This window comes from Pecten maximus, chromosome 7 (assembly GCF_902652985.1).
Source record: "Pecten maximus chromosome 7, xPecMax1.1, whole genome shotgun sequence".
Classification (NCBI taxonomy): Eukaryota; Metazoa; Mollusca; class Bivalvia; order Pectinida; family Pectinidae; genus Pecten; species Pecten maximus.
The window spans coordinates 29,144,439-29,160,094 of record NC_047021.1 but is presented as its reverse complement, the minus strand read 5'-3'; the positions used below and the strand labels follow the sequence as shown (position 1 = coordinate 29,160,094).

The 15,656-nt window shown below is 38.0% G+C and overlaps 1 protein-coding gene across 8 annotated transcripts in view; it reads right to left on the bottom strand.

Moving 5' to 3' along the window:
- The window catches only part of LOC117330492 (dedicator of cytokinesis protein 3-like), a 181,857-nt gene that overhangs the window by 83,922 nt on the left and 82,279 nt on the right, over nucleotides 1–15,656 (bottom strand). For 5 of the 8 annotated variants that reach the window (XM_033888798.1, XM_033888802.1, XM_033888799.1 and 2 more), the window contains 10 exons: nucleotides 14,960–15,052; nucleotides 14,380–14,480; nucleotides 12,939–13,017; nucleotides 12,626–12,678; nucleotides 11,785–11,890; nucleotides 11,328–11,520; nucleotides 10,680–10,807; nucleotides 10,449–10,478; nucleotides 3,860–3,970; nucleotides 1,837–1,992 (listed from right to left, as the gene is read on the bottom strand). In XM_033888798.1, the coding sequence (XP_033744689.1) occupies nucleotides 1,837–1,992; nucleotides 3,860–3,970; nucleotides 10,449–10,478; nucleotides 10,680–10,807; nucleotides 11,328–11,520; nucleotides 11,785–11,890; nucleotides 12,626–12,678; nucleotides 12,939–13,017; nucleotides 14,380–14,480; nucleotides 14,960–15,052 (1,050 nt within the window). The remainder of the gene's footprint in view (nucleotides 1–1,836; nucleotides 1,993–3,859; nucleotides 3,971–10,448; nucleotides 10,479–10,679; nucleotides 10,808–11,327; nucleotides 11,521–11,784; nucleotides 11,891–12,625; nucleotides 12,679–12,938; nucleotides 13,018–14,379; nucleotides 14,481–14,959; nucleotides 15,053–15,656) is intronic. The other 3 variants (XM_033888801.1, XM_033888803.1, XM_033888800.1) reach the window with 2 other exon arrangements.

The window sequence follows — 15,656 nt, the reverse complement described above, 5'->3', positions numbered from 1 at the left end:
GATTGTACATTTCAAAAATTCCTGGGGTAAGATTGTACATTTCTAATATTCCTGGGGTAAGTTTGTACATTTCTAATATACCTGGGGTAAGTTTGTACATTTCTAATATTCCTGGGGTAAGATTGTACATTTCTAAAATTCCTGGGGTAAGTTTGTACATTTCTAATATACCTGGGGTAAGATTGTACATTTCTAATATACCTGGGGTAAGACTGTACATTTCTTATATTCCTGGGGTAAGTTTGTACATTTCTAAAATTCCTGGGGTAGGATTGTACATTTCTAAAATTCCTGGGGTAGGATTTTACATTTCTAATATACCTGGGGTAAGATTGTACATTTCTGATATTCCTGGGGTAAGACTGTACATTTCTTATATTCCTGGGGTAAGTTTGTACATTTCTAAAATTCCTGGGGTAGGATTGTACATTTCTAAAATTCCTGGGGTAGGATTTTACATTTCTAATATACCTGGGGTAAGATTGTACATTTCTGATATTCCTGGGGTAAGATTGTACATTTCTAAAATTCCTGGGGTGAGTTTGTACATTTCTAATATACCTGGGGTAAGATTGTACATTTCTAATATACCTGGGGTAAGTTTGTACATTTCTGATATTCCTTGGGTAGAAATGTACATTTCTAAAATTCCAAGGGTAGGATTGTACATTTCTAATATAATATTCCTGGGGCAAGATTGTACATTTCTAATATTCCTGTGGTAAGATAGTAAAATTGCAAAATTTTGTTTTTAGATGATAAGAAAAAAATTGTCATGAAACTTTTTAGAGTGAGCTAAGAATTATTGATGAAAACATCAGCTTATGATGTGTATTATGGTGCAATAGTCAAAATTAAGAATTAGTCTAGGGGAAAAAAAAACCCAAACAATCATGGCCAGACTTAATCTCTCCTGTTCCTTTTTAAATCCAGAGTTATATAATTCCATCATCAAAGTCAAACATATGTTGATTATATCCATTCTATCATGTCAAATAATAATTTTTTTAAAGGCATTTACACATGTACAGAATACTGTCAACTAAAGTAATATGTTAACAACAACAAATTCAAGACCTTGGAAAATAGATGTATTTGTATTATGGTAGCATGCATGTGACATTAATGGTACATGCTACCTTACAATTAATGACACTTTGCACTGCTGATTTGTATAAAGAGTTGTCTCCCTTGAAAGAACTTTTTGATAAAGAATTACCAGTACTTAAATCTAAAATCTTCAAATCATCTGAAAGTGTTATCGGCAGATATATGACTATTTTAGGAATGATGATACTTTTTCATAAATATATATATGGAGCTATTTTGTGAAGAAGGCGAATGCTGTCAGGTACATTTGTAGCATTTAACTAAATGAAGTTGGAAAAAAAATTCTTTACAATAAAAATCATGCTCATCTACACTGTTGTTCATTTTATATTAAAGATGTCTACTGCACAGCTTACTTCCATTTACCTATAGCATTACAGCAGAGATTTCATTTACAGTAGTCGATACAATTTCATGCTCATCAAAATTCAGGCCAAAATGTTTTCTGTCCATTTTATGTTAAAATGCCTATAGTGCATAGCTAATGTAACTTCCATCACAGCAGAGATTTATACACAGGATTAGAGTACTGTGTACTCTCTACATACAAACACCTAGCTCTTCAGATCATCCAAACCTCATGCAATGTTAGCTGGTTACCAAGATAATGCCATTCCGTTAGAGATAAATAATTCTTGATTTCCATATCATTAGGAAATAGACTGTGTAATTTAGAGGTAAGTCATGCTAAATATGATTGTACAGGACCATAATAAACCTTCATACTTTCCACTTGATTGGCTCAAATTCTGATTTCGGTCGATAATCATTATATTTTTCTGGTCTTTGTCTATCAACTAAGTTTGAAGAAGTTCTAACAGGGAACATCCTTTTCCGAGGTGAGGGAGATTTTGGCTCGGTCTCTGACTTCTCCGGAATGGACTGGATAGAAACAGTTATTGTGTTATCTTTGTTCATGCTTCTGACAATGTACTGCCCCCGTTTTGTGTTAGTAACATGTTACAAACTCAATGTGAGCAACTTTTTTGAGCACGCATCATACATAGTAATCCTTTCTGTATTGGTTGTATAGTAAAACTGGTCAAAACTGACCGTCATACTGACCTCATTATTTGTTGTTTAAGATAGAAATAATTATGAGTAATACATTGGTTTGATATAGCTTTCTGTAATTAACAGAAACTCAATACCTGGTAAATGCCATATTTACAAAGATGGAATTCCTGAATCCAATTACACTTTACTCACTTAAATGTTGTACAGACACACCAAAAATTCAACAATAAATATTTAAAATAAACATCCAAAACAATAACTGAAAATCATGAATGTTTAAAAAATATTCTTATGATAAATTATCTAAAATTTGTTTCAAATGAAAATAACCCAAATGACATGGAACGTTTTGTAAGATAGTTAAAGTTTTTTTTACAGAATTTGAAGTCAGATCTTTTATTTGTAGATCAGATATATAATCCATGATGAAAAGTTAGAGTAACAAACACCACAGGTTAGTGGATTAAAGCCCACGATACAACATCAGTCGGGTACAAACATGCCTATACATTGTTTTTACTCAATATTACAGTGAACCGACATCAAACTACATCTGAATGGCTTCATTCTCTTGTGAACTGTACTAATGTGAATTATTAGGCAGAACCACATGTTATTAACCAGAAGCCTTTAAAATTGCCTTCCCTTTTTTAAACCACAATTACTGCCATGCAAAATTTTTGTCTGGGGCCAAGGTTATTACTACATACTATTGGGAATTGACACATTCGTATGACCCAGAATGAAAAATTTACCCCAGGGTCTGACCATATTCATCATAAAAAGTGATCTAGGGACCTGACCCCGGGGTTAATTTTTCATTCTAGGTCGCAGGAACATGTCGAGCCTATGTGCTACATACATATCCTCATTAGTTAGTTATTTAGTTGAGAAGTGTTAGTGAAGTAGGGTATAGGGATTAGTGGGGAAGGAGTTAGTGGGGTAGGTGGTAGGGGATAGGGGCTAGTGGAGTAGGGGATAGGGATTAGTGGGGAAGGAGTTAGTGGGGTAGATGGTAGGGGATAGGGGCTAGTGGAGTAGGGTATAGGGATTAGTGGGGGAAGGAGTTAGTGGGGTAGATGGTAGGGATAGGGGCTAGTGGAGTAGGGTATAGGGAATAGTGGGGAAGGAGTTAGTGGGGTAGATGGTAGGGGATAGGGACTAGTGGAGTAGGGGATAGGGGTTAGTGCAGTAGGGGATAGGGATCAGTGGGATAGGGATCAGTGGGGAAGGAGTTAGTGGGGTAGGTGGTAGGGGCTAGGGGCTAGTGGAGTAGGGGATAGGGGCTAGTGGAGTAGGGAATAGGGATGAGTGGAGTACGGGATAGGGGCTAGTGGAGTAGGGAATAGGGGTCAGTGGGTAGGTGGTAGGGGATAGGGGCTAGTGGAGTAGGGGATAAGGGTTAGTGAGATAGGGGATAGGGGTTAGTGGGGTAGGGGATAGGGGTTAGTGGGGTAGGGGATAGGGGTTAGTGGGGTAGGGGATAGGGGTTAGTGGGGTAGTGGATAGGGGTCAGTGGGGTAGTGGATAGGGGTCAGTGGGGTAGGGGATAGGGAATGAAATTATGTAAGAAGGAAAATATAACCAAAAGGTATGGGTATGAGGAGATTTGGAGAGGGGAAGGTGTCCAGTGTAGAGATAGAAGGATATATGGGGAGTGGTTGATTGGGGAAAATGGGGGAAGGTGGAGGTAATGGGGTGGGAGGGGGAATAAAAATAGAATGTGACATACCTGATGGTGTAAAGATAGGACTGATTTCTCTGTAAGGGCTAGAACTGTCTGTAGTATCACCTCAAACACACTCAGCACCATCGTCTTCATGTCCTGCTGCATACACCGCTTCTGTAAATCACAGGATATGGTTACTAGGCTACCCTTATGGTGTAAATCACAGGTAATGGTTACTATAGGCTACCCTTATGGTGTAAATCACTGGTAATGGTTACTAGGCTACCCTTATTGTGTAAATCACAGGTAATGGTTACAAGGCTACCCTTATGGTGTAAATCACAGGTAATGGTTACTAGGCTACCATTGTAGTGTAAATCACAGGTAATGGTTACTAGGCTACCCTTATGGTGTAAATCACAGGTAATGGTTACTAGGCTTCCCTTATGGTGTAAATCACAGGTATTGGTTACTAGGCTACCCTTATGGTGTAAATCACAGGATATGGTTACTAGGCTACCCTTATGGTGTAAATCACAGGTAATGGTTACTAGGCTACCCTTATGGTGTAAATCACTGGTAATGGTTACTAGGCTACCCTTATTGTGTAAATCACAGTTAATGGTTACTAGGCTACCCTTATGGTGTAAATCACAGGTAATGGTTACTAGGCTACCCTTATGGTGTAAATCACAGGTAATGGTAAATAGGCTACCCTTATGGTGTAAATCACAGGTAATGGTTACTAGGCTACCCTTATGGTGTAAATCACTGGTAATGGTTACTAGGCTACCCTTATGGTGTAAATCACAGGATATGGTTACTAGGCTACCCTTATGGTGTAAATCACAGGTAATGGTTACTAGGCTACCCTTATGGTGTAAATCACAGGTAATGGTTACTAGGCTACCCTTATGGTGTAAATCACTGGTAATGGTTACTAGGCTACCCTTATGGTGTAAATCACAGGTAATGGTTACTAGGCTACCCTTATGGTGTAAATCACAGGTAATGGTTACTAGGCTACCCTTATGGTGTAAATCACTGGTAATGGTTACTAGGCTACCCTTATGGTGTAAATCACAGGATATGGTTACTAGGCTACCCTTATGGTGTAAATCACAGGTAATGGTAAATAGGCTACCCTTATGGTGTAAATCACAGGTAATGGTTACTAGGCTACGCTTATGGTGTAAATCACTGGTAATGGTTACTAGGCTACCCTTATGGTGTAAATCACAGGTAATGGTTACTAGGCTACCCTTATGGTGTAAATCACAGGTAATGGTTACTAGGCTTCACTTATGGTGTAAATCACAGGTAATGGTTACTAGGCTACCCTTATGGTGTAAATCACAGGTAATGGTTACCAGGCTACCCTTATTGTGTAAATCACAGGTAATGGTTACCAGGCTACCCTTATGGTGTAAATCACAGGTAATGGTTACTAGGCTACCCTTATGGTGTAAATCACAGGTAATGATTACTAGGCTACCCTTATGGTGTAAATCACTGGTAATGGTTACCAGACTACCCTTATGGTGTAAATAACAGGTAATGGTTACTAGACTACCCTTATGGTGTAAATCACAGGTAATGGTTACTAGGCTACCCTTATGGTGTAAATCACAGGATATGGTTACCAGACTACCCTTATGGTGTAAATCACTGGTAATGGTTACCAGACTATCCTTATGGTGTAAATCACTGGTAATGGTTACTAGCCTACCCTTATGGTGTAAATCACAGGTAATGGTTACCAGGCTACCCTTATGGTGTAAATCACAGGTAATGGTTACTAGGCTACCCTTATTGTGTAAATCACAGGTAATGGTTACTAGGCTACCCTTATTGTGTAAATCACAGGTAATGGTTACTAGGCTTCCTTATGGTGTAAATCACAGGTAATGGTTACTAGGCTACCCTTATGGTGTAAATCACAGGTAATGGTTACTAGGCTACCCTTATGGTGTAAATCACAGGATATGGTTACTAGGCTACCCTTATGGTGTAAATCACAGGTAATGGTTACTAGGCTACCCTTATGGTGTAAATCACTGGTAATTGTTACTAGGCTACCCATATGGTATAAATCACAGGATATGGTTACTAGGCTACCCTTATGGTGTAAATCACAGGTAATGGTTTCTAGGTAGCAGTGTACAGTAAAAATGCCAAATTCTGAAAAATATGGCACATGTTTTAGATATGTAAACATTGCCAGTTAACCTTACATATAACCTCTAATAAAGTATATATATTTGAAATCTGTACAACATTTGCAATTTTAATAGAGCTCTGAAGGATAAGTAAACTGATATTTTCTGTGATTTTTAGAGCTGTGAATACCATGGTAACAGCTTAAAAAATTCTCAAAAATTGCAAAATATTATGATATTTGACCCAAAATGGCACAATTCTCTACACAATTTTTTTCCTGAAACCTATTTAAAATTAAATATCTCTATCCCAAAGACAAGAATTAATCTTGTTTGGACATATGTTGTAAATTAAGTTTTTCCGCTATCTACCTTTTCTGTGGGGCTGCCATTTTGGCCTGTAGGCAAAACTAAATTTCCTGTGTAAACACACGTTCGGAAAATCCGGATATTTAAAATCCGGAACCAATTTATTGATTTTTGTTTAATAAATGTGAAGCCTGTATGTACTACTTCATACTGAATATACCAATTATAGGTATAGGTAATCACAGGTAATGTTACTATGGCCCCTTATGGTGTAATCACTGTGGTGTGCTACCCTAGGCTACCCTTATGGTGTAAATCACAGGTAATGGTTACTAGGCTACCCTTATGGTGTAAATCACTGGTAATTGTTACTAGGCTACCAATATGGTATAAATCACAGGATATGGTTACTAGGCTACCCTTATGGTGTAAATCACAGGTAATGGTTACTAGGCTACCCTTATGGTGTAAATCACAGTTAATGGTTACTAGGCTACCCTTATGGTGTAAATCACAGGATATGGTTACTAGGCTACCCTTATGGTGTAAATCACAGGTAATGGTTACTAGGCTACCCTTATGGTGTAAATCACAGGATATGGTTACTAGGCTACCCTTATGGTGTAAATCACAGGTAATGGTTACCAGGCTACCCTTATGGTGTAAATCACAGGTAATGGTTACTAGGCTACCCTTATGGTGTAAATCACAGGTAATGGTTACTAGGCTACCCTTATGGTGTAAATCACAGGTAATGGTTACTAGGCTACCCTTATGGTGTAAATCACAGGATATGGTTACTAGGCTACCCTTATGGTGTAAATCACAGGTAATGGTTACTAGGCTACCATTGTAGTGTAAATCACAGGTAATGGTTACTAGGCTACCCTTATGGTGTAAATCACAGGATAATGGTTACTAGGCTACCCTTATGGTGTAAATCACAGGTAATGGTTACTAGGCTACCCTTATGGTGTAAATCACAGGTAATGGTTACTAGGCTACCCTTATGGTGTAAATCACAGGTAATGGTTACTAGGCTACCCTTATGGTGTAAATCACAGGTAATGGTTACTAGGCTACCCTTATGGTGTAAATCACTGGTAATGGTTACTAGGCTACCCTTATGGTGTAAATCACAGGTAATGGTTACTAGGCTACCCTTATGGTGTAAATCACAGGTAATGGTTACTAGGCTACCCTTATGGTGTAAATCACAGGTAATGGTTACTAGGCTACCCTTATGGTGTAAATCACAGGTAATGGTTACTAGGCTACCCTTATGGTGTAAATCACAGGATATGGTTACTAGGCTACCCTTATGGTGTAAATCACAGGATATGGTTACTAGGCTACCCTTATGGTGTAAATCACAGGTAATGGTTACTAGGCTACCCTTATGGTGTAAATCACAGGTAATGGTTACTAGGCTACCCTTATGGTGTAAATCACAGGTAATGGTTACTAGGCTACCCTTATGGTGTAAATCACAGGTAATGGTTACTAGGCTACCCTTATGGTGTAAATCACAGGTAATGGTTACTAGGCTACCCTTATGGTGTAAATCACAGGTAATGGTTACTAGGCTACCCTTATGGTGTAAATCACAGGTAATGGTTACTAGGCTACCCTTATGGTGTAAATCACAGGTAATGGTTACTAGGCTACCCTTATGGTGTAAATCACAGGATATGGTTACTAGGCTACCCTTATGGTGTAAATCACAGGTAATGGTTACTAGGCTACCCTTATGGTGTAAATCACAGGTAATGGTTACTAGGCTACCCTTATGGTGTAAATCACAGGTAATGGTTACTAGGCTACCCTTATGGTGTAAATCACAGGTAATGGTTACTAGGCTACCCTTATGGTGTAAATCACAGGTAATGGTTACTAGGCTACCCTTATGGTGTAAATCACAGGTAATGGTTACTAGGCTACCCTTATGGTGTAAATCACAGGATATGGTTACTAGGCTACCCTTATGGTGTAAATCACAGGTAATGGTAATAGGCTACCCTTATGGTGTAAATCACAGGTAATGGTTACTAGGCTACCTTATTGTGTAAATCACAGGTAATGGTTACTAGGCTACCCTTATGGTGTAAATCACAGGTAATGGTTACTAGGCTACCCTTATGGTGTAATCACTGGTAATGGTTACTAGGCTACCCTTATGGTGTAAATCACAGGTAATGGTTACTAGGCTACCCTTAGTGTAACACATTGGTTACAGTCCATGGTGTAATCACGTATGTTAAGTACCACTTTTGTAATCAGGATGGTACAGGCTACCCTATGTGTAAATCAGAGGTCACATGTAAATAGTATTATGGTAAATCATGTATGGTTAAGCACTAAAAGTGAATCACATTAAGGTTACTACTACCTATGGGTCAAACACAGGATATGGTCTAGGCACCTTATGTCAATAATGGTACTAGGCTACTAGTGAATAGACATGGTATGGTTACTATGGCAACCTTAATTAATCACAGATATGTATAGGTATTATGGTGTTAAACACAAATGTAAAGCTCCCTATGGTGTAAATCCAGTAAGTACTAGTACCTATGAATCACGGGCTACAGGCTACATTTTGTAATCACGAATTTACCTTTATGGTGATAATACAAATGACACACATTAAATACTGTAATGTACTACTACCCTTTGGTGTAAATACAGGAATTATGCACATGTTAAATCAAGGTATACCCTTATGGTGTAAATCACAGGGTAATGGTTACTAGTCTACCCTTATGATGTAAATCAACTGGTATGGTTACTGAGGCTACCCTTATGGTGTAAATCACAGGATATGGTTACTAGGCTACCCTTATTGTGTAAATCACTGGTAATGGTAACTAGGCTACCCTTATGGTGTAAATCACTGGTAATGGTTACTAGGCTACCCTAGGCCTTATGGTGTAAATCACTGGTAATGGTTACTAGGCTTCCCTTATGGTGTAAATCACAGGTAATGGTTACTAGGCTACCCTTATAGTGTAAATCACAGGTAATGGTTACTAGGCTACCCTTATGGTGTAAATCACTGGTAATGGTTACTAGGCTACCCTTATGGTGTAAATCACAGGATATGGTTACTAGGCTACCCTTATTGTGTAAATCACTGGTAATGGTAACTAGGCTACCCTTATGGTGTAAATCACTGGTAATGGTTACTAGGCTACCCTAGGCCTTATGGTGTAAATCACTGGTAATGGTAACTAGGCTACCCTTATGGTTTAAATCACAGGTAATGGTTACCAGACTAGCCTTGTCAGTTATATAGATTTTATTTAATTATCAATACCAACTTTAGTATCCTGCAAATGAATTTATCGAGCCTGAATTAAATGGGGAAAATATGTATGATATGAAAACATAAGAAAGTGTCATTATGGACAGACCTTATACCAAAGAATGATTTTAATTAACAACCATATTTTCCACATATCTTTGTACCAATATGTCAAGTTATATAAAAACCTGTTAAAATGGACACATTAAATAGCCGAAGTAAAACCCGTAAATAAATAAACAAATAAATGAAACATTACACGTTAACGTTCCACATGCAATATGTAATCCAGTAACACATTGTGTGTCAGATGGGATACATGAAGACCATTTTGTAGAGGGCTGAGTCATGCAAGATGCTAAGTAAAAGAGATGGTCACAGTGAAATTATTTGAGAAAATATTCACTTAACATGAAAGCTGAGATTACATTCAATACTACAGGGTCCTATAACACACTGTAATGCAGGATCTGTATAGTCAATATGGTAAGTGCTTAATACACTGAATAGACTGAATAAATACCATCTACATAGCATAAGAGTATTAAGTTTTTATGAGAAAAGTGAAATCGTCTGGTGTAAAATGCCAGCTGACAGACAGACAAGATCAGCGGCACCAGGATAATTTTTAAAAGTAATCCTCGACATTCTGGACTTGTATGAAGAGATCTATACAAAAGACAACATCAATACATCTAAGTGATCTCCATTCTCTGTGAGTGTGAGGAGACTAAGGAATTATCACAGACATAACAAGAGAATTGTACAGTAGTTTCCATAAAATATGTGCATACAAAGACACAGTTTGTCTGGAAATGTGAGCTGACCAGGGGAGATAATCCAGTTATGTGAAGGTACCAAGACTTGCAGTATAACTTACCCGTGGTCGAGATCTTGATCCTTTTTGCCGCTTGTAATTAAAACCATAACTTGTCAAATATTGAAGTTTACCACAAAGGGGTTATATAGTATATAGTTCATTCCATGTAAGAGATTCTCAAGAAAATTTAATTTGTTTACTATGTAACATCATTTTGTGTTTTGCTTTGTAAAACTATGACAGGTATGGAATAAGCCTGATAATTTCTTTTGACATTATTTTCATGATTACCTGTTTCATCTGGAACACATTGTTGAGGATGTCACCAAGGATACTGGTGACTTGTGGCAGCATGAACTTTTCTATCATACAGTACTTGATCTGACTCAGACACAGAGGTAGGATGATGCTGCGAGATTCTACAATATAAACATCATTGTAATATAGTATTTCATTGCAGCTCATCTCAAACAAGAAAACTCTAACAAAAACCATTATTAAGTACTGTGTACCACCCAATTCATTCCCTTTCACCACTGACAGTGAAATATAAGGTTTGTTTGTTTGTTTGTTTTTGTTTAACGTCCTATTAACAGACAGGGTCATTTAAGGACGTGCCAGGTTTAGGAGGTGGAGGAAAGCTGGAGTACCCGGAGAAAAACCACCAGCCTACGATCAGTACCTGGCAACTGCCCCACGTAGGTTTCGAACTCGCAACCCAGAGGTGGAGGGCTAGTGATAAAGTGTCGGTACACCTTAACCACTCGGCCACCGCGGCCCCTTGAAATATGAAGCTGATTTTCCCCAGGACAACTTTCACATAAAGAAGGAGCAAATTACCTACACTCATAACAATTAACATCTATGATTATTCAGATCATTTAACCAGAAACACTGTAAATTAATAACTTCTACTGTTAACACTTCATCAACACATACCATCTGCCTGGAAAAGTTCGGAGTTAACAGTTTCCTGTATAAATTCTAGTTTGTTCCGCTGTACATCCTCTGGCAGCTCCTTAGACTTGGGCATTCTTGTGATAACCATGACGATGAGCTCGGCCATCTCCCGTAGGGTCAGTACAGTCCGTAAGGGTCGGTATACACAGTGTAAGTTACTCAACAGAGCCATCTGTAATCACAAGTTATTATTTTACCAAAAACATCAATAACCACAAACTGACAGTACATACCATTACTAACGACATACAGTACATATGTCTAGATACTTTTAATACAAATGATGAAGTCAATAATACTTGGCCAAAAGCTGTCCTCCATTTCTAACAATACAGCTTTTGTCTAGTACACATTTTGAATCTCTTGTATTACTTTCTCTTTTAGTCTTAATATCATTCCAGGCCTGTACATATTAAGGTTTTAATCTAAGACCGACCTGGGATATCTTTGTCCTGTCATTGTTACGAGATACCAGCTCTCCCATCTTAGTAAACAGGTCCTGTAGATTCTTCTTGAAATCCATCTCGTTCCCACTGCCGAGGCTGTTAACACATAAACCAATGTTATCAGAAATAGTTTTAAAGTACCCATTACCTGGGAATCAAAATCTCCCGTATTAGACATGTCTTGTCCATCAAGAACCTTGTCACCTTATTCATTATTTTAGCCATCCATTAATTCAATAGCTCGGATGTCTCTTTACCAGTGAAAAACAGAAAATTTATTTATTGTGAAGGTCATGCAGCAAGAGTTACTTCCCTTCCTATAAAGGACCTTCTTATAACTACCCCTAACTTGGGCCGTTTTCGTTTTTGCAGTCTAAACGGATGGACCAGAGTTGTATGCTTATGAAATTTAGACGACCTGGTGATTTTATATTGTTTTCAGACAAGCCTTGACAAAGACGTCCAAGGCCTAAATTAACATCTGCAGGTCCGTCAAGATATTTGTTTCAAATTTTACATTTAACAACCTAAAACCTGGTTCGTCTGTATAAATGAACAAGCCCCAGAATTCACTTACAAACATTACAGCAATAATCAAGTTTGAGAATGTTTCACTCAGCCGTATATGATAGCTGATGGATGTGTAGTTCATATTAAACCTGATCAAGTTTTACTTTTAATATCAGGTCAATTACATTGGGTATTATCTAAATTTTCCCCATGTTGATGTTTTCTCACGCTATCAATCATTAAGTTCCAGTTTGCTGAAATGCTTAGTTATAAAAAGAGAAAGGTTTACACTACTGACTGTCTAAGATTATAGCTACATACCTGAGCTGTAGTTCCCTTGATCGTACCACGAACCGCAGTATCTGTTCTAACACCTGTCAAAAAATGTTAAACTACATAACATAGTTCATTCTTTTAAAGTATATATACACTTGTATCTTAAAATTTCTTCCATTCCTTCAAAATACATATGTTAAATTTTTTATTAAGAGATTAAATGCTTTGTTATTGATATTTATCTTCCAGAATCTTCCATTCTTTAAAATACAATTCTGTTATTTCATAAAAAATATACGGAGGATGGACAAGACAAAAGATTTTTGAAGTGACAACTGAACTAGAAGATAAATATTACCTTCAAACACAGGGACACAGAGAAGTTCCCACCGTCACAGTAGGAATGTATCCCTTCAGCAAAGCACTTTAGCATGTCTCTGTAATCACAAAAGTTGTCATCATCCATTGGTATGTTATTTTATTAAATCATTCAATATCAAAGACAGGGCATTTATTAACTTATGGTGTTACTCCATCTCCCTTGCTGTACTTTAAAAGTACTTAAAGCCCATCTTAATTTTCCCCTTTGGATTCCCACATTTTAGCCCCTGGCATGACTGACGAGAACTAGAAGGACGGAACATCTGTGTGGTGTCCCCCAGCATTACTGATGAGGCCTAGAATGACAAAACAGCTGTGTGGTGTCCCCCAGCATTACTGATGAGGCCTAGAAGGACAAAACAGCTGTGTGGTGTCCCCCAGCATTACTGATGAGGCCTAGAGGGGTGAAACATCTGTGTGGTGTCCCCCAGCATTACTGATGAGGCCTAGAGGGACAAAACCGTTGTGTGGTGTCCCCTAGCATTACTGATGAGGCCTAGAGGGACAAAACAGCTGTGTGGTGTCCCCTAGCATTACTGATGAGGCCTAGAGGGACAAAACAGCTGTGTGGTGTCCCCTAGCATTACTGATGAGGCATAGAAGGACAAAACCGTTGTGTGGTGTCCCCCTAGCATTACTGATGAGGCATAGAAGGACAAAACAGCTGTGTGGTGTCCCCCTAGCATTACTGATGAGGCCTAGAAGGACGGAACATCTGTGTGGTGTCCCCATAGCATCACTGATGAGGCCTAGAATGACAAAACACCTGTGTGGTGTCCCCCTAGCATTACTGATGAGGCCTAGAGGGACAAAACAGCTGTGTGGTGTCCCCTAGCATTACTGACGAGAACTAGAATGACAAAACAGTTGTGTGGTGTCCCCTAGCATTACTGATGAGGCCTAGAGGGGTGAAACATCTGTGTGGTGTCCCCTAGCATTACTGATGAGGCCTAGAAGGACAAAACCGTTGTGTGGTGTCCCCATAGCATTACTGATGAGGCCTAGAAGGACAAAACAGCTGTGTGGTGTCCCCATAGCATTACTGATGAGGCCTAGAATGACAAAACAGTTGTGTGGTGTCCCCTAGCATTACTGATGAGGCCTAGAAGGACAAAACAGCTGTGTGGAGCAGTTTTATATTCCTGATTCAGCTTTATCTGTTTATACTATAAATCTATAGGTGCTTTTACCTTACAAATGATACATGTGATATAAAATAGACTTAGCTTTCTTAATTGATATATCTATACATGTGACACATTGATTGCTTTATAAATCTCATTTTAATAGTGTAAGTTAATTATCTCCAAGGTATTTTTAAAAAACATTTTAGACAATTTAATTAATGGCTGAAGAAACAAATGACCTAAGTGAAGCTCAAAATTTGAAAAAGGATCAGTGCAACCCGTCGTATATACCTGTGAACTACTGGCGAGGAGAACTGGTCAGTGAGGTAGTTCTCTAGTACAGGTAGGAATGTGACAAACCGGCTGTCCTTAAGGAGGTGTAGTACATAGACCTGTCAGGGAAAAATGGTCTTAGTCAGACAAGTTTGCAAAATTAAAAGTCACTTGTAATTTTTACCACATAGGACTTGAGTAGCCTTAAAATTAATTAAAATATTTTTCATTTGAAACTGCTTTTTTGTCAGGTAAACTTAAATAAATCATTGTTATAATTTCTTAATATTCATTTTCTATTAATAGAATCTTACATGGGCCTGGACAAGCCTCGTGCTGGCCAGCTGTGAGAGAGATTTATCCCATCCCTAAAATGGCCACCAGTTTTTTTTGTTAAGAATTGCCAAGCTAAATTCTAATACCAGATTATCTGCCCCTGGTTTGAAACTTGGGACATATTCCAAGGGACCAAAATCATAAAGCTCAATTTTAATTATAATTTTAATATTCTAATGACAGGGGACCTGTCTATCCCATCCCTAGCAACCACGGAATCACACAGCAACGTATGTGAGACTACTGTATCACAGTATCTTACCAGCACTTGGAACACCTTGGAAGTGTTGGTGTCCTCATTAGCACAGCCATCGGTCATGATAGCAAACAGTGAGTCAAGGACATCTGGAAGGAACTGAAGAGCAAGGTCAAGGTTACATAACAATATACACTATTTTGTGTTTCATTGACATTAAGTTGTTAAGCATGCAGGGTCTCTTTCTTTTTCTGTCTATAATACATGTAGATTAAAACTTGATACTGTATCAACAAAACACCTGGGTGGACTTACAACCAGGCATGATATTTTTTTGAATATGGTATCAGACCATAAACTTACAATGCAGTTTCTCTATATCTCCTGATTTCCAATTTTGATATAAATCTATCTGAAATACAGCGGGGAAGGTTACCGAGAAGTTATAAAGGCGTTTTTTCAAGGTTAATTAACATTCTTTATTTTTATTTTTTTCTCAGTATCACTGAAAGTTTTAAGCAAGAGAGTAGGGCTGTAACGATACTTTCCCTCACGATACGATACGAATCATGATACAGGACCCACGATACGATATGTATCCGATACATAAAATGATTTCACGAAATTACAAAACAATAAGATAATTTTTGCTTTCCAGAATTTAATGTTTAAATTTGTTTAAATCTTTAAACATGTTTGTTTACTGTTTCTTTCCCGTCAACTGTTTCATATGGGAATCGAAATTGTCGCCAAACGGGCGACT